Source organism: Alligator sinensis, unplaced genomic scaffold, assembly GCF_000455745.1.
Source record: "Alligator sinensis unplaced genomic scaffold, ASM45574v1 scaffold321_1, whole genome shotgun sequence".
Classification (NCBI taxonomy): Eukaryota; Metazoa; Chordata; order Crocodylia; family Alligatoridae; genus Alligator; species Alligator sinensis.
In genome coordinates, this window is record NW_005841969.1 from 422,929 (window position 1) to 442,853 (window position 19,925).

The 19,925-nt window shown below is 42.7% G+C and overlaps 1 protein-coding gene across 5 annotated transcripts in view; it reads right to left on the reverse strand.

The window, feature by feature from the left end:
- The window catches only part of SLC25A12 (solute carrier family 25 member 12), a 90,151-nt gene that overhangs the window by 15,770 nt on the left and 54,456 nt on the right, over window positions 1–19,925 (reverse strand). For all 5 annotated transcript variants that reach the window (XM_025200501.1, XM_025200502.1, XM_006020790.3 and 2 more), the window contains 4 exons: window positions 16,943–17,027; window positions 6,956–7,114; window positions 3,434–3,486; window positions 3,105–3,185 (listed from right to left, as the gene is read on the reverse strand). In XM_025200501.1, coding sequence (XP_025056286.1) covers window positions 3,105–3,185; window positions 3,434–3,486; window positions 6,956–7,114; window positions 16,943–17,027 — 378 coding nt within the window. The remainder of the gene's footprint in view (window positions 1–3,104; window positions 3,186–3,433; window positions 3,487–6,955; window positions 7,115–16,942; window positions 17,028–19,925) is intronic.

Below are 19,925 nucleotides of genomic sequence, written 5' to 3' on the forward strand. Positions count from 1 at the left end.
CCTAAGAATCCTAAATGGAGTGAAATAGGTGCACCATTCGTATCCTAACACTCTTGAATTAAGAGCCCCCTCTCAGCAAGAAGGCAACTATAGAGAGGGGAATCAGCTGAAGGAAACAGCGAAGTTTGGAGAGGTTGTGGGGTCTCTTCAACTTCAGAGAAGCATCTGAATTTCTGAAACTTACTTTGGCATTCGCTGAAAATACTCATATGTTCACAAGAATGTGTCAGGAAAGGTCCTTCAGAGGGTGGGATAACTTCTTAGATACGGAGATGGCCTTTGGAATAGGTTTTACAGTGCATGTATGAAACATTTTGGTACAAAAGGGTATAAAAACATAGTGAAACCAATTACCAGATTTCATGGTCAAGTGACTGTTATAAAAGCTTTGCCAATACTCTCAACTTAACACATGTCACAGCACAGAGTAAAACCCTAATGAATTACATTCACTACGTTATAAAAGATCTGCCTATGTTGTATGTGCTACTGGGCCTTCCAGAGAAAGGTTAGTGTTTGCAGTTGTTTTTTTGCTGGCTGCACACCACAGCTCCTTTCTCACATTTCCCTGAAAGTAAACTTTGTACACTGACAGGTGAAGACTCAAGCATGTACCATGCTGCCAAATCTAATCAGGGAGAACTATAAGCAGCCTCCCTCCAGGGCTGCTTCTCTGAATTAAAAGTTTGCAGAGGTCAACAACCTTATTGCCCTAGGTTTTGTTGCAAGCTGAGGAGGTTTTATTCTAGCCTGTCAGCCTACTCAACTGGAAGTTATTAGGGTTCTCTGCTACAAAAGGATCCCTACCCAGTCTCAAACATTTTATACTGTTAACAAATGTTGGGAAATCCCACAAATTAGCCAAGATACAAACACAAGTCTGTCATCATTATAAACTTGAACCAATTACAGATTGCTCAGAACAACCACATTACAGACCTTATCCCCAGCATAAATACAATTTACATGTCTGTCTACAATATGTACATGCTGATTGTAGTTAAAAGCTGTAAATACATTTTATGTAAGAAACAAGCAGATAAACAAGAAAGCCAGCTTGAACTGAGACCTCTTTAGATTCACGTGATCACAGAATACAGTTTTACAGCAGCAAGTGAACAAGTATTATCTTTTGTTTTTTCTAGAGTTTAAAAATCACTCTTTTTCTGTTAGGAAAGCTGCCTATAATTGTCGACTGTATCCTTATAATTATAAGACTGTTTCAGTAACTAACAGTAATTTTGGAATCCATTTTGTGTGCAATGATCATTTATGGGACCACATCACTAGTCTACATAGTCAACTTCTTTGTGGCACAGGTGTTTCTGTAGGTCACAAGTTTCTTGATGCTATCCTCAAAAGCAGCTTTTTGGCTGCTGTGACAGCCACTCCTGCACTGCATCACTGACAAATCTGCGCCTCTGAGGAGCATCCTTCAATGGTCTAACCAAGTGGTAATCACTTGGCACAAGATCAAGACTTTAGGGCAAACATGGTAAGATTTCAAAGCCCAGTCCATGCAAAGTCTTGGCAGTCATCCATGCACAGTGTAGCCATGCATTGTCATGCTGGAGAAAAACCACCTTGATTGAGCTTTCTACTCCATTTGGTCTAAATAGCTGGCATCAGGTGTTTTGTAGAACATGGTAAGAAATGGTACTGTTGATCATGACCCCACACTCCATGAAGCGGACAAGTAGTGGGCCTATAGTATCCCAAAATGGGATGAGAAAGTTCTTGCTGGAGGATGGTTGAGTGAAGAACTTTTTGGCCAGTGGTGATGATGTGTGTTTCCACTACATGATCTGCCTTTTGCTCTTTGGATCATAATGGTGGACCCAGATCTCATCCCCAGTGATGGTGCACGAAAGGAACCCCTCACCTTCATCCCAGACACATTGCAGAAGCTGGATACACAGTTTCACATTTATGCACATCTGTCAGTTGCTTTGTCACCCAATGGGCACACACTTTCCCGTAATTCAAGTGATTGTGCAAAGTGGCATGGGTACAGCCAGCGTTTATGCCTATTTCTGCCAATAGTTCAGGAAGGCTCATTTGCTTGTTCACATGTACAATGGTGTTTGTCTTCTGTCATGGTTGTGATGGGGCATACTGCCTGGGGTTCACTATGGCGGTGTGGCTATTTTTGAACTTCTCCAGCCACACACAGACCTTCTACCAAGCTATACAATTTTCACTGTATTGTGCTAAAATTCTATGGTGAATTTTGCTAAGTAGCGCGCGCGCGCACACACACACACACACACAATGACAACACTATTCTTTTATGCACACTGACAGCACTGTAGCCATGTTATTTACGTGCTCACTAACATAACACGTGTTCAGCATAAAATGATGAGTGTGTTCGACAATGTCACAATCAGTGTTTCCCACTGCTGTGTAGTTATCTACTTCGTTTACATCCATTTTGCTGTTAGTTTCTGAAGCACCCTGCTAGTTATAATGAGCCACAGGAACCTCTCCATGCTAAAAATAAATATCATTCAAATGTGTCCACAAGTATGGAAAGGGAGGAACAGCACCCTTTCTGAGTATCTGGAATATACTCCTGGAAGCAACACACTGCCTTGACTAAGTTGGGATGTGTGGTAAGTAATGAGAGGGTGCAGCTGGAGAATAGCCACTCAACAAAGCATACCCTGCAGAGCAACAGGCTTTCATGTGGAAGATTCATTTAGAGTAACCACCAACAAAAGCAGGTGCTCATTTCATCTACACAACTTAAAGCAATATGCAGAAGGGCTTATATATTCTGCAGCTTTGGCCAGCACATCTCATATCAGTTATGTCAGAAAACTGGGAAGAAGCCAGGAGCATAGAGATGCTGGCTCTATTCATAGGACTGGAACCAGAGTATTTGAATAAATATGAGGAAAGCATACAACTAATGTCTACAGAGCCCAACACAGTAAGCACACAGTTTTCTGAATAATTTTTCCCATTCTTTGTGTCTATGTAGCTGGGGATGGTTCTGCTCAGTCTCATGAAACATGAGTTATATGCTAGCTGTCATTCTGAGTGGGTTGGAAGGGTGGAAATTCTCTTTCTGGGGCTGAGAATCCAGAATGGATACTTACACAACTCCCAGCAAGGATCTCTGGCAATAATGCAATGGAGCCATCTCTCTGAGTGAATTTGTCTCTGACAAAATCATTAACCTAATTAAGAAAAGAAAAAAAAAAGAGGATAATCAGTTTTCTACTTGAATATATTTTTCAAAGCATATCACATATTTTTGTAACCAAGCTTATTGAAACACTCAGAAGAATATCATTCAAGCACTTCAGGAAATAAATTCTAGGTGCTTTTATGAACACAATATGTCAGAAAAAAATGGATTCAATGAGTACAAATTTGAAAAAAAATAAGGGGTACAATTAGTTTAATTTAGAAAAAGGATACTTACTGTGAGCTTAATAGCCTTTTCTGGAGCAACACCTATAAGCTGTGGTAACAACCCTATAAAAATAAAATAAATAATTAGCTCAAAATTTAATAATTTTATAAGAGTCCAGCACTGATACGCTCCACTTCTGATAATCAGTGTCAATCTTGCATGTGAAGCTGGCTACAGCTCTGGGTCCTGAACAAGGATATTTTATATGTGTAGCTCTAGGTCCTGAACAAGGATATTTTATATGTCAGTAAATGTTTTAAGACTTCTGTTGAAAATAGTAATACAAAGGATAATCTGGCCCCCCTTCCACAATCAAGTTAAACCAGAAATTGTGGCAGTAAAGAAAAAAGGTGATGGGTGCCTATAATGGTTGTTCACACAAGGTTTTTCAGCATTCACAAAAGTATTTTTGCCCTGTTACTCAGAACCTGTGTCCCCTGAAGTGCACAACTGTATATTTACAGCATGGGTGAGTGATACTAAAGTATACAAAAGGCTACCCAATACTTTGATCCTTGTGGTACACTGAGGGCATAGAATAAGCTTGAACCTGTTCTTTTCAGAAGTACGTCTTGTACTTTTGATAAAGCAGGAATTATTCAGCTAGAATTAAACCCATAAAGAACAGTATCAGGTTTTCCAAACTAGGGTGAGTTTTGAAAATAACTTAAAAGTGTTTGAAATTTAAAAAACAAATAAATAAGCAAACAAACGGAGGCTGGCAGATGTTTAAGCAAAGCACTAAAATACAGTTATGTGTTGCCTTTTCTATTCTCTCTGTTTACTAGAACATGGACTATACTATTTCTCATATGTATAGCTTTCCTTGCACGATATGATAGCATATTATATGTTTTTAAATTATGGAAATAAACATACAAAATGGTTGCAAATCACTGATTTAATGGATTTCTACCTATTCAAGCCAACCTGAGAGCCTGCACCCCAGTCCTATTCAGAAATGTCTTCTATCAAGAGCAGCAAGTCTGTCAAAATCCTAATCCATTTTTATTTTTTTTACTTATAAACAGCAGCAAATATCCTTGCATCTGTGCTGTTGGTCAATCTGAATTTCCAACCACCAAAGCTGCTCCAATGAGCAGACTGATTTAAAAGATAAAGCAGTAGATGGCAGTCTTAACTTCCTAACATCCCTGATTATATCAGCATTATTTATTCAAACTCTTTAGCACTTTACATTTTTCTAAGTGTTATAAAATACACACAGAATGGCATATTTGTTCAGATTTTTTTTATATTACTGTAGTTTGAAGGAATATTATGCATAAGCTGTCACCAGATGTGTTACCAGGAAAAAACAAGCAAACAAACAAAACAGATCAGTTCTATACCACAGACACCTTCAGTAACACTGCAATAAAAATACAGATTTCCCACTGTGTGACTAGTAAGGCAGAAAGAAAATATTTTCGTATATGTTTTTATCTAATAAACCAATAAAGGAGGCAGGCCTAAGATCACCCATTACATTCAGCCTGTTTAATTTATGGAGTACCTTCACATAAGAAAACCCACAATAAATATGCACCTACATAAAAGGATCAACAACTAATATGCAATATCTTGTTCTAGTCCAACACTGTACTTTGTGTGATTTACAGGCTATGCTAAGGAAAGGTAGTTATTAAATGTAGAGAAAGGCTGACAATAACAAAAAGAAATGGTGCCCTCCCATCTTGAATCTCTGATATACTGTGAAAAGAAAGATCCAGATCTACAGAGCCTACAGTTTAAAAAAAACTAGACAAAACATAAGACACATCTCCCACTGCATTTTATGTAAAGTTAAATACAGTATGTGAACACATAATGTAAATCTGTGCTTTAGAGAGCATGAGCTCCAGTGCTAGAATGTGCTGAATCTTAAAAACATTTCAGAATTAATTTTGGAGTTGGGTTCCCAGATTCAAGAGCCTTATGATTTTTGTTTTGAATTAAAATAAATAAGTATTGCAATAGCTAAATATTGCAATAGCTAAACATTTCTGTCTAATTTGTGTAATAAATACTTGCACAATAAGTCAGCATTATTTTTTAACATCTGAATACAATTTAATCAAATTAATTAATCTAACTAAAGGTACACAGTTAATCTCTTCAGTGAATGTAACAAAAAACCTTTCCATTTCCATATAAACTTCAATTAAGAGTTGTCTGACATGTCTCTGGAGACAATCTAACGCTATAAACTGAAGTAACTTTGTATCAAGGTACCTAAAATGTGTTCGAAAAACTTCATGCTTTAGACAGACAAAAGTAGTCTAAAAATGTGATAGGATTGTAAAAACAATTATTAAATGTATTCCCCAAAATATTTAAGCACCCTATCATCATTTGAAAACAAACAGCCAACACCTTCTAGCACGTAAAAATTTGTCAAGTTACAGAGATAATAAAAAGGAAGAGTTAGTAATAATAAAAAGTGGGACAAGTTCATGCCAAGAAGCTCCAATGCAAACATATTAACTTAAAAAAAGCAGGGGGGGGGTTACTGTCAATGCACCAGGTAGGGCAAGGAGAATTATAGAGTCTGAGATCTTATTTTAAACATGAATTAAGGGGAGGTGGGTATTGTTTTTGTGTAAAAATAGCAACCTTGGAAAGTAAATTAATTCCGTAAGTTATATGAATGGTCAGTAAAATAAATGGAAGCAAGAGATCCTTAAACCTCAGTCTTTAAATGACCAACTGGAAGGTTGTCTATCATAGGAGTTACTAACTTGAACTAGTGAATGCTCTTGGAACATCCTCCTGGGCTAAACTAGGAAATGAAGCTCTTACATTTGTGTATCTGAAACTGTCTACCTGATAAAAAAGCAGCTTTACATTTTTCAATCCTCTGATTTGGTGTAAAAAAAAACAACAACAACAAAAAAATACAAGTGACTTATTCACAATGTTAGAATTAACACACAACAGCCCCCCTCTCTCCCCACTCCCAACCGTACCAAGATCTCAATCAGTATTTACCTGTTCCTAGGGATACATTTCAATAGGAAAGCTCTGAAACAAATCCCACTTGTCATTCACATGAAAAAACCTGTTACAATCATGGGACTACTTGTGGCAATTGCAAGAAGCAAGATGATTCCTAGCTCAGATACTACATTTCAAATTTGACATAATGTAGACAAAGAGTATTTTTACTCATTATAACAAATATGTGTTAAAATGAGACCTTTGTTCCTTAGAGGCTCATCTGTTCCTGTTGTTTATCTTTCTTCTAAAGTAATAAGCCTTTGTGAGAGAACAGTCATGTCTACAACACTGATAATATCTCAGTGGATTAGGTCTTCAAACAATGTAAGTAGCAAAGAGCAAACATGCACCAAAGAAACAAGTGTAACTTTTCTAATCAAGTGTTCTTCATAACAATAATCATCTATGCAAATACAAGCAAAACTGTTCTGCATACCTAAGTTTCTTAGATTTCCTACAAGGGGTTAGCTGTTGAGGCACTTAATGGAAAAAACAAACAAACAACTTGATACCTGTATTTTATTTGCTTACCTCTATAAAGACCAAAAAAGCCTTCATAACGTAAAACTTTTTTAAAACAATCAAAGCTGTTTTTGTACATCAGCTCTCCCACGACTGAACCAGAGGTGCGCTGATTCTGCATACGTGTCTTCACGAGGTCTATGGGGTACACAGCAGTGGCTCCCACAGCTATCAAAAAACATCACAAATATTATTTCTACAACACCCCAGCATGCATGTGTGACACACAACTGTCATGACATATCAGTTTTCAAACAGTTACCAAAATAACAAAAGAACAGAAGTGGATAAATTTTCCAAGGGGTAGAAAAACAGAATGGCAAGTACGGAAGCATAGAAAAAGTGGCACCAAAAGAGACTGAACTGTTTTGTTACATTTAATAAAGTGTTAGAGATTCAGGATCCCATCCCAGTAGCCATACTGACCTTAGTTACTGGGATAAAAGTTTTAGAGAAGTAGAAAGAGAAAAATTGAACAGAACGGGCACCAGGAAAATAGGCAGTTGAAACACCCAAAATAAGTAAAATGTTTAAGTTATTTTGAGGAAAGGTAGGCAGAAGGTGTGGCAACAAGAAATAGCAGGTAGGTTTATGAGTAAGTGTCTTAATAGATATGAAAGAATGCATGATTGAAGGCAAAGGAGCCAGACGAGGCAAGACCTGGATAAGAGAAAGGGGAGGCACCAGGCAAAAAAGAAAATGGGGAATCTCACAGGCCTGAAAACTGGAAGAAAGATGGTAAAAAGCCTTCAGAGGATAAGGCTAAGAAAGAAGTCATGTGCTCATATCATATGTGGTCAATTTCATCTGTAAGAAACCTGCAAGATTTTGAGTGGAGAAGAAGGAAGACAGTAAAACAGGGAGGATGTGCTTGAGGAAAGAGTAGGTAGAAATTAGAGAGGATTGGAAGAAAGAATAGAGCTGGACAAAAATAAAGAAAGGTCTAATTTTCAGTGGAGAAAGTCTGTTTAGGTAGTCCAGACAGCCATCAAGGAGTTATAACCTTATTTTATTCAAACATTTTAATACCATCTAATTAGTTATGCTTAGATATAAAAATATTCATGATTTAGAGTCACATTACTAATCTGCTGTAGTACATGACAAAAAGAAATGGCATAAAAAAGTTTTAACAGGCATGGATATTAAAAAAAGTTTTTACAATAGTGCCATGAAAACGTATTTAGTCAAGTAACTACTCATGTACTGCCTGATATCAAAGGGATAGAACTGCAGTATAAATACTGAAATTGTTATTTTCTTAGCGCTTACTATTTAGCATTAAAAATAAGAGTGATGAATGCCATGCCATGCACTTTCTATTAACTGGTGCAATACATTTTGGATATTTGTAAGATATTTCTTATGCTCTAGGAAGTATTAGTTTGCATCAAGATTATTCTGCACTTATTTCAAACTCTCACCCAGTGAGAATGGACAGTCATGTATTTAACTGGGACTCAAAACTAGTTTGTTGAAACTCAATATTTCCATTTCACAGAAAGCTAGCACATCAAAATTAGTTTTCATTCCATATAAAAATAAAAACTAATATTTTTTTAATTTCCTGAAAAATTCAAATTCCTAAATGTTTCAGAAAATTTAATTTTTTGATTCTTTAAAAATCTTATTTTGAAATATCCTTTTAATGCCATGTCAAAGTAGTACATCATATTAAATGCTGTTATACCTGTTGTGAAATGCTATCTATTTTAATTTTCATTTTCTTAGTGTTTACATACATATGCTATAAAAAATGGTTTTTCCGAAACAAACATTTTCTGAAAAAATGTCTAAAATATTTCATTAAAATGAATGAAACTGCACAGAAAGTTGGTTTCTTTGAAATAGCATCTTCCATTGCCAACTGTTTTGATAAAACTTTTCTGATCAGACATTTGATATCTGTTCTCTACTTTGCCATACCATTCTTGCATAAACTTTCAGCAAGTGCCCCTTTATATGTTCAGGTCAAGGCATGATAGAATCTGATGCATGATCCACACAATAATGACTGTGGGATCCACCACCAGATCCAATCATGCCTTACTGCCAGTACAGGGGGAGCTCGAGATTGTAATCACCAGATCCCCCTGCACTGGCTCCTGCTGCTGTGAGTCCCTCATCTGACAGGTCTTTCAGTAGGGGCACAGTGCGGTCCAGATGATGGGGCGCCCAACCACAGGGGAGTCACTGGCCACACACTGAATTACAGGCATTATAAGAACAGGCCAAAGCTATTACACATCTTTGTGGAATACCTTTGTGTCTTATTCCTTGATTTATCTCACTGTTAATTGATTGACTATGTAGCTGGGTCACAACGTAAGGCATGGTTAACTGGTTAATCATGCCTTAAGTGTAACACGTAGATGGGGCCAAAGTCACTTTCAGGCCTCAGGCCTGCAAGGACTTCTCTACTTCCTAAAAATGTCAGAAAAATAAAACTATTGATGTTTTCCTGGTGTTTAGTAGGGTTGTGCGAAACGGGCCGTATTCAATTTGGATTTGGCCCAAATCAGGGGATAGTGATTCGATTCATTGATTCAGATCACTGTCCTAATTCCATTCAGCCAAATCCAAATCTGAAGATTTGATGCTGATTTGGAGAATCAGCGATTCAGCCATAGACACAACTTTAAATGTTTTTTCTACATACTTCGAGTATGGTGGCGAGAAGCCCCCACAGGTTCCGAGGGGGTTGAGGGAGACCCTGAGAGCCCCTGTGCGGGACAAACAGGCCCCCCTCACCCAGGAAAACTTACCTTTGGGAGCGCAGCTGGAACCAGAGCACGGCCATGCAAGCCGGCATTACGCCGGCTCTTCAACCAGCTGTCCCTGGGGCGGGGGAGTGCCAGGCCAATGGCGGAGGCAGGAGACGCCGCCGCAGGAAGATTTAAAAGCCCCGTCAAAAGCCAGCAGGGGGAGAGGAGGGAGAGAGAGCCACCGGGGAAGATGCCAGGCATGGTGTGACTCCTGCGGCTGGCAGGAGTGTCACTGCAGGCACGGAGCCTGCATCTGGGGCAGGGAGAACAACGTCTCTGCATTAGGCTGGGGAGGATCCACACCCCCTGCACAGCGGCCTACATTTCGCAGTTGATAAAAAGCATCTCTGGGGAGAGAGAGGGATGCCAGACAATGGGAGCCCAGCCCTTTGGCACCAGGGTCTGGGGCTCCAGCTGCTGTAACATCCAGGCAAACCTACCGGAACCAAAATCAACACCTGACCCCTTAGCAGAGGGGTTCACAGGGCAGCGGAACTACACAAGCAACACCCAAGCGATCGGCAAGTGGACAGGGTGTAGGGGAGGCAGAGCCCTGAGGAACATCGCGGCACAAATGTAAGTACCTCTGTCACTGGGTCCCCTGAGAAAAGGAACAGCACTGAACCCCTCCTTTTTCCCAATAACATCAAGTCATGGCAGGTGAGTTGAGGGGGGTGCCCTGGTGCAAGAAGACAGTACGGTACTCGCCACACCCACTAAAGTCATCACAGTGGTGCACTGGCTGGGAATGGCAGCTTCTGCATTAGCAAATCAGGGATCCCAACCCAGGCCAAAACAGGCATGCAGGCGCCAGCAGTAGCTCATGCGGAGCTTCTGACGCAAGCCATTCAGGCAATAGAGCAGGTGCTGGAGATACAGCACCCGCAGGGGGCCCACCAGCAGGAGTGGATGCAACATAATGCCACCCTGTTTAAGATGCCGCAAATGACACGGGACGATGATCCCGAGGCCTACATAGAGGCACTTGAGAGAACAGCCCTTCAGACTAGGTTAGATTGCACCCAGTGGGCCCACCAGTTGGGTGCTCTGATGGTAGACCAAGCCCAAGCAGCCTATCGGGCCCTGTCAAGGGAAGATGCCTGAAACTATGACACGGCGAAGGCTGTGATCCTTTATCTGCTCAAGATTTCTCCAGAGAGCCACAGGCAGGCATTTCAAGCCCAGAAATCCAGAGAAGTTAAGAGGCCTCACAGTCTGCTACAGTACCTGTGAGAAGCTCTCAATAAATGGCTTCCCACAGGCTGGTTCGACCTGGAGGGTGTCATAGATCAGGTCCTGTTGGAGCAATTCCTCTGGGACTTGGAGGAGGATACCCAGGTGTGGGTAAGGAAGCACCAACCTCAGTCCAGTGACGAAGTCCTTCGCCTCGCAGAGGCTTTCATCAGCTCAGAGAATGAGCATGGTCGGGGGCGATGCCTCCGTTCCCCAATAAGAAGCTCAGCGAGAGAAGGAGAGAGAAGTGAATAGGTCTGCAGAAGGGGACATTGAGGGGTGCTGTCTGCTACTGCTGTGGTTGAGCCGGACATATTGTGAGGAATGCGGACTGGGCTTTAGCGAACTGGGCTGTGGTTTGGCTACATCCACCCTGCCCCAAAAAAGGGCGAAGGAAGGGGATTGAGGTGAACCCATGGACTGCAGCTCTGGTTCTACCGCACATGAGGGAGGCTGGAACCATCCGGTTGTGACAGCCTGGATCGGGCAGTAAGGGCGACCCTGGACACTGGATACTCACAGTCCCTCCTCCATGCGGATCTGGCCCTGCGAACCGGAGTAAAAGAAGCTGGACGGTTGGTAATCATCTGCATCTTGGGTGGCAAGATGTGCTTTCGGAGCTGCTACCTCCCCTTAAAGGTAATGGAATTCAGAGGCGAACCACGGGTCAGCTCGGCCCCAGCGCTGGCCTGTGAGATGATCTTGGGCCGAGAATGGAGGCCATTTTACATGGTACTTGAGCGTGTGCGACTGACCGAGGAGGAGAGAAAGCGACTAAGAAGAGGGGAATGCTGGGCTGAAGAAACCGTCCCCCCACAGAGTGAAGCTGTCCGGGACTGCATTGATGTGGAGCAGGTGGCCAGCACTGTGCAGTTCCGCCAGGCTCAACGGGAAGACCCAGAGCTCCAATGGTTAGGGACAGAGGACCCAGGAGACGGGATGTCCAGAAGCCACTCCAGCTTTGAGATAATAGGGGGGCCTACTATACCAGGTCCAGAGAGGTCAGGAGGGGATGGCGGAAAGGCTTCGCCGACAAATTTGGAAATTGGCACACAACTCCCTACTAGGCGGTCATTTAGGGTGTACCAAAACCCAGGCGAGACTAGTCTGGGACTATTTTTGGCCACATGTACAAGAAGACGTAGAGAGATGGGGAGTGGCCTGCCCAGAGTGCCTGAAAGCCCAGGAATGGAGACCGCCGAGGGCACCCTTGCAACACTTGCCCATAATTGAGACACCGTTCTCCCGCGTAGCGCTCAACATTGTGAGGCCCTACCAAAGTTTCACGGAAGATACCAATATGTGTTAGTCCTAGTGGATTATGCCAAGGGGTTCCCAGAGGCAGTTCCACTCAGGTCTATTATGGCTACTCGCGTGGTGGAAGAGCTCCTAAAATGGATCGCTAGGGTAGGAATCCCACACAAAATACTCGCTAACCAGGGGACGAATTTTGTCAGGTGTGATGAAGGCTCTCTGTAGCACCCTCGGCATCACCCACCTGAGAACACTGGTTTATCACCCCCAGACAAATGGCTTAGTCGAAAGGCAAAACGGGACCATCGAAAGGATGCTCAGGTGGTGTGCACAGGAGGACACCCATAGATGGGATACCATATTGACCCCGCCACTGTTTGCCCTAAGAGATGCACCCCAAGAGTCAATGCAGTTCTCACCTTTCCAGCTAGTATATTGGCACAGTCCCAGGCATCTGTTACAGATGGTCCAGGAGGAATAGGAGAGGCTGGTGGGGCCCGGAATAGTAGCTGAAAGGTACCGACAGGAGCTACAAGACCAGATCAACAAGGCCCAGTGGATTGCTTGCCAAAATCTGTGAGTCACGCAAGAACAACAGGAGACCCAGTATAATAGAAGAACGAAACCCAGAACATTCTGACCAGGGGACATGGTCTTAGTCTCGTTTCCAGCGTCAACAAGTAAACACCCCGCAATGGGCAAGGCCCATTTAAGGTGATCCACCAAGTAGGCCCAGTAGATTATGAAGTGCTCAAGACCGGACACCATCGCGAGCGTCAAATTTACCATGTAAACTTCCTCAAGGCTGGCTGGTGCAAAAAGAGGAGACAGTAGAGGAGCTGGGACCCCCTTGCTTAGAGTTAGGGGGATCCACACTGAAGGGGCAAGTGCAACTAGGGGAAGATTTGGATACCGATCAACGATGGGAACTGGAGGAGGTGATAGAAGCCTTCCGGAATGTGTTCCAAGAAACCCCAGGGCGAGTGCAGAGAATTGAGCAGAAGATCAGGACACTGCCCGGCATACTAGTCAGGGAGAGATGGAGGCCTATACCCCAACGACGGCAACGGGAAGTTCAAGAGATTGAAAAAATGTGGAAGCAGGGAATTAATCCAGCTGTCCTGAAGCCCATGGTGCAGTCCAGTTGTGCCAGTGGCTAAACCTGATGGATCACTCCGCTTGTGCACTGACTTTCGAAAGTTAAATACATTAGCGACCTTCGTCGCATTCCCCATGCCTCATATTGCCCACCTTGTCAAGAGAATCAGGGAAGCCATATACATATCCACCATCGACCTAGTCAAAGGGTACTGGCAAATTCTGATGCGAGCCGCAGACTGTGCCAAAACCGCTTTCGGAACCCCTTGGAGCCTGTTCAAATTCGTACGGAGGCCCTTCGGGCTGAATGGAGCGGCGGCTACCTTTCAGAGGCTTATGGACACCCTGTTGGCACCACACACGGCATATGCAGTGGCTTATATCGATGACATCATCATCTTCACCTCAGATTGGCCCCATCATCTCGAGGCCCTGAGAGCAGTTTTGGGAGAGTTTCAAACAGCTGGGTTGACCTCCAATCCAAAAAAATGTAAACTGGCAGGTACAGAAACTAAGTACTTGGGGTTTTGTATAGGATGGGGAACCATCCAACCCCTGGCGGACAAGGCGGAGGCAATATGATGATTTCAAGAACCATGCAACCGTTAGCAACTCTGTTCCTTCTTGGGGCTCATCAACTATTATCGGAGACATGTGCCGCACTTTGCGGAACTCGCCGCACCCCTCACAGATACCCTTAATGGGAGATCATAAGAGATGCTAAAGTGGACATCCAAGATGAAAAGAAGCTTCGAGGATCTGAAGGAGACTATGTGCCGCAATGTGGTGGAACATACTCCTGACTTCTCTGCCCCTTTTATTTTACAGATGGACGCATCCTGCAGTGCCCTAGGACCTGTGCTACTGCAAAGATGAGGGAAAGATGAGCGTCTGATCGCCTTCGCAAGCCGCAAACTCAGCCAAGCCGAAACTAGGTACACCACGACAGAGAAAGAGTGCCTAGCAATACACTGAGCAATAGGATATTTTAAATATTATTTGATGGGCCGGGAGTTCCTGGTGGTGATGGACCATGCCCCACTGCAGTGGTTAACCAAAAAAAAAAAGCGAAAATACCCGCATTACCCGCTGGGCACTGGCTCTTCAACCTTTCAAGTTCATGGTAATGCACCGCCCCGGCAAGGATAATCTAGTGGCGGATTTTCTCTCTAGATGTTTCAGCTTGGAGGAGCCAGGCGAGGAGGCACATCAAGCACATGAGAAAGAACATCAGGCTATTTGGGAGGCCATACAAAAGGTCCAGACGCCACAAGGCAGTTTAAGTGGGGATGTCTGTGGCGGCGAGAAGCCCCCACAGGCTCCAAGGGGGGCTGGGAGAGACCCCGAGAGCCAATTGTGTGGGACAAACAGGCCCCCTCATCCTGGAAAACTTACCTTTGGGAGCGCAGCTGGAACCGGAGCTGCGGACGTGCGAGCCGGCATTACGCTGGCTCTTCAAACAGCTGCTCCTGGGGCGGGGGAGCACCAGGCCAATGGCAGCGGCAGGAGATGCCGCTATGGGAAAATTTAAAAACCCCGCCAGAAGCCAGCAGTGGGGAGAGGAGGGAGAGAGAGCCAGCGGGGAGGACACCAGGCGTGGTGTGACTCCTGCGGCTGGCAGGAGCATTGCTGCAGGCATGGAGCCTGTATCTGGGGCAGGGAGAACAGCATCCCTGCATTAGGCTGGGGAGGATGCACATCCCCCCCGCAGTGACCTACATTTTGCAGTTGATAAAAAGCGTCTCTTTCTGGGGAGAGAGAGGGATGCCAGACAATGGGAACCCAGCCTTCTGGCACCAGGGTCTGGGGCTCCAGCTGCCGTAACATCCAGGCAAACCTACCGGAGCCAAAGTCAATGCCTGACCCCTTAGCAGAGGGGCTCACAGGGCAGCGGAACTACACAAGCAACACTCAAGCGGTTGGTGAGTCGATGGGGTGTAGAGGAGGCGGAGCCCCGAGGAACATCGTGGCATGAATGTAAATACCCCCATCACTGAGTCCCCCGAGAAGAGGAACAGCACTGAACCCCTCCTTTTTCCCAGTAACATCAAGTGGTGGCAGGAGATTTGGGGGGGGGGGGGGGGGGCCCGGGCCAAAGGGGTGGGGGGGGGGGGGGGGGGAGTGGCCTGGTACAAGAAGAAGGTACGGTAGTCACCACGCCCACTTAAGTCATCACATTGAGGTACCAGGCATAGCTTGTGAATGCTGCAGCGGATGGAGGGTCCCACAGGAGCGCGGGAAATCCCTCCCGCATCCCCCTGGCTCTGTCATTGGCTGTGGGGGGACCCTGGCTGCCCCACCCAGACCCAGGAGGCACCAAATGCCGAGCTGGGGGGCAGGGTCCCCCGTGCACTCCGCAGTGGACCCAGAAGTGGACTGGAAGTGCTTCTGGTCCACTTCCGGGTCCATTGCCAAGTGCGCTGGGGACCCTTTGGTGCTCCCGTGGGACACTCCATCTGCTCCACCATCTCAGCATTCATGAGCCACCTGGTACTTTAAAGTATGTAGAAAAAACATCTAAAGCTGTGTCTATGGCTGAATCATTGAATCTCTCCGAATCGATTCAGAGCGTTCCGTTTCGATTTGGAGAGATTAAAGGGTCTCCTGATTTGATTCAGATTCAGCAATTCGGCGACTGAATCAGGCTGAATCTCCACCAAATCAAATCAGCAACTGAAGCTTCACACAGCCCTAGTGTTTAGATATCAGAGAGATGAGAAGCTTTAAAAAAATATGTCTCCCCCCTTGCCCAAAAGCAGGAAACGTGAAAAAGCTTAGAATACAGGGTAACCCTAACCATTCTGCTGCAGGATTGGCTGGGGAGCTGTGAAGCACGGGCTCAGTGACATTCTATACCTCCTGTATGTGTTGAGTCCCACATCGGTTCTGCACGTAACACCACAGAGGGGAGCATGAGAGGTGGGGGCCCCCACCTCCACATGTAGAGCACACACTTGTTCAGGGACTTGCATAGCAAATCAGGGCTGCAACAGACACAGAACTACCTTGCTGCAAGTTGTTGATTCTGACCCTCGTAACCCCTCCATTATTCACTATTCGTACCCATTTATTCAAGATGTATGGAGGCAGATGGAACTGAATTTCATCCACACGTATACAATACCTCTGAAGCAAAAACGTCACCATAATTAAAAAAAACTCAAAGCCTACCAAAGCTTTTGCAAGCACTGACCTTCATGTGCCAAAAATACAACTTAGAGTTTTTTAAAGGAATATTAAAGTGCTCTTCCCCCTTTTTTTAACACACACACACACCCCCACCCCCCTTAACAGAAGAAAAATTCTTTGACAGACAGCAAAATAATTATCTACCAACTTTTATTCAAGTTTTGTTCCTACATATTTGGCATTACTCTTATCAAGTATAATTAATTGGAGTGCCATACTGTCTCTGGAAGGCCCATGTCATGATGGATGTGTCACCCTCAAGACTGTCTGGAGCCAGAGGTACCAAATCAGTGTCCTGTCATATTTTGCGAACATAGATATAAATAAAGAGCACTTCACAGAGCCCTCCAGTTCTTGTCATTCAGAACAATGGAATGCACCTTACAGCTTAGTTAGTCTAGCAGGATAATATTACATTAACCCAGGCTTGAAAACAGTACATAGACATGTCACTCACCTCCAGCAATTGAGCCCAAAGTGAACCTGTAAGCAGACTCAGCTATCTGGAGCCAGATAGACCTGCCCATACCTCCATAAGATTGCTATGGGAAAAAAGACAGATATGAGCATTTGAAAGTCCTGTGGGAAAAATCAAGGAGCCTATAAATTAGCTTTTGTAAAGTTAAAGGAAGAATTTGCTATAAAATGGCAGCTCTAAGACAAAAAGAAAAAGTACTGAGTAACTCCATGTGGAATAACAGGCAGCATTTTCAAATAAAACTTGCTTATAATACTACCTTTCCAGTATTCCTTGTCTGAACAAACCAAGTGCACTTGAAAAGTGTTTTACTGATGTGAAAAACAGATTACATAAACAAAATGCAAAATCATCTTTGCTTTGTTTCTTTCTGACCCTGTGAGGTGCTAAGCATTCTCAATTTCTCCCAGCTTCAATAGAATCTGAAACCTAAATACCTCAAAGGCAGAGCTGAGCTGAATAAACAAAAATCTTATACTAAGTTTACCGCCAAACTGTAAAGTGAAATACCTATTGCAATGCAGCATGGATTGGCAATGTACATATCCCTACTGGCACTGGTATTATGTTGCATATATAGAAATCTGAAGTGTATATATTCTGTTATATTTTCCTTTATTTGACTTTATTAAATGTTAAATGAATGGAACAGAGCCAAATTTAAAGAGAATACAGCTATGACACAGTCCAAATAAAAGTGTACCTACTAATTTACTTACTTTATTATGGGGGATTTTAAAAGTTGCTTTGTGCAAACTGTCCCAACAACAACACTTTTTACCACTGGGCCCCTGATCAATAGTAGCAAAAATGAGGCATAGCTTTGAGTCAAAAAGAGGGTGGATCTTCAGTGGGTTTTAATATAAATTAAATAGCAGATGTTCACTGAACATACCCAGTATGTCTTATATCTTGCATTGCGTGGTTTGCTGCTAGATTGCTTCACTGAATTTAATAGAGCTTCATGCTGCTCATAAATGACACAATGCAGGAGAAACATGTATGAGATTAAGAAAAGTTTAATGATTTTTTAAATATAATTAAAAAAACCTTTTTACCTAGGCGCTCTCTCATTTTAAATAAACAAATAAACAAGGCTAAAACATGGCCATCAAGTTTCTTCTCCAAAGCAATCTACTGGAACACAGACTAAAAGAAAACAGGCAAAAACATAATGAAGGCAGCACAAAATTTATTTTTTTTTACTAATGTAGTGTAAAGCATAAAAATATATAGTGTAAAGCATAAAAATAGTGTAAAGCATAAAAATATAACCAAAGGTATTTCTTCTGATGTAACATCAGCAGTATATTCAGTATATTCTCTCTATAGGGACAATGGGAAAGAAAGTGGATAAACCTGGAGAATTTTCCCACTAATCCCAGAAGTACTAAGTTAAAATATTCAAGACTGAAAAAATACCACCAGCACCAACATACAGGTGTCTCGAGATTCATGCTGATGAAAGATATCCACTGTAGTGAATGCCAAAACGTTATGGAAAAGGGCTAGTTCTTTCAACTCTTAACAGTTTTCTCCTATTTCTAGCATGCTTACTTAGTTTTAGACTTTTAAAGAGGTTTTCTTCCCTGCAAGCTTCATAGAGCTCCCATCATAACCAAAGCATTATATTAAGACTTAAATCCTAATGAATACGTCACCAGATGTTAAACTCAAATTCTTGTGAAGAAAATGCCACTTTTATCCTATTAAATGAATATTCACTATAGTTTGTGATTCACTTGTATGTTCAGATGGATATGTAAATGAGTATAATTAATGCTATAGCTTTCAGATCATGAATATTTATAAACAGAAAATTACTGTAGCTGTCATCCAAATGTAACCACCATGATATTCAGCTGCTAAGTTAAAAAAAAAAGTCTTCTACAGTGATAAAACCCATCAGCAAACATGGCTGAAAGGAGACTAATATTCATTCATGCAAAGTCTATAGAAACAGATAGAGACTTATGTTACTGTTCTCATTTTTCAGGGGAGAGAGTCCACTTCCCCTTCCAAGCATAGCTCCCTTGGCACAATAGTCTAATCCAATAAGAAAGGTCTTCTTTCTCTTGTCTAAGATACTTATTAAGTTTTATGCTGTGGAAGATAAACTAAGTAAAAAGTCTAGAAGTGGAAAATCTACCATAGTTTCTTACATACAACATGCACTTCCTCCCCAGTATTCAGCAAAATTGGGATGCAAGTTTTAAGTAGGAAAGCAGTTTTCCTCACTATAAAAGAAGCAAGCCTGGAGACACTGTTCATGCCATGCAGTGGTCCTATGATAACCCTTTCACAGCCATAGCTATTGACTGAGCACTGTTGTGCCAAAAAGCAGCAACCGATTTACTGGCAGTATTTTGATGACGCTTGTGATATTGACACAATACTTTATTTACAGGAACTTGTATAAACCACTACTTATACAACTACAATTCAGAGTAAAATGCTAACAGTCTTGCTACTGCCCTTGCAAGGATCTGAGACCTAACCTTGTATAGCACATAGAAGCAGCATGATATCCCAGGAAACAGTCTGGATGATACAGTGAGCTCTAGGAACTTACTGGAGCCATTCTTTCTGGACCCTCAATATTTCCTGGAGGACTTACTTTATGTCACATAATCAGCCATAACTCTAGAAAAATTTCCCCCGCCCCCATATATTCTGTTTTCCAAAAACAAGGTGCATGTTTTATTTGGGGGGGTGTTGTGCATGAGAAAATATAGTAAATACAGTCTCCTTCTGCCAGTGTAGGATTGTTCTCAAGAAAACCAAGAAAAGGAAATGACTACTCTTTGTAAAGAGCATTTAGAAAACAATAATAGCCAGAATAAAGAAATAGAATAGGCTGGAAGAAAGTCTTACTCCATGAGTAGAAGGGTTAAAGAAGAATATATTTTGTGCCAAGACCATGTCAGGAAAGGGAGGCAAAAGGGGGCAAGGTAGTAGAAAT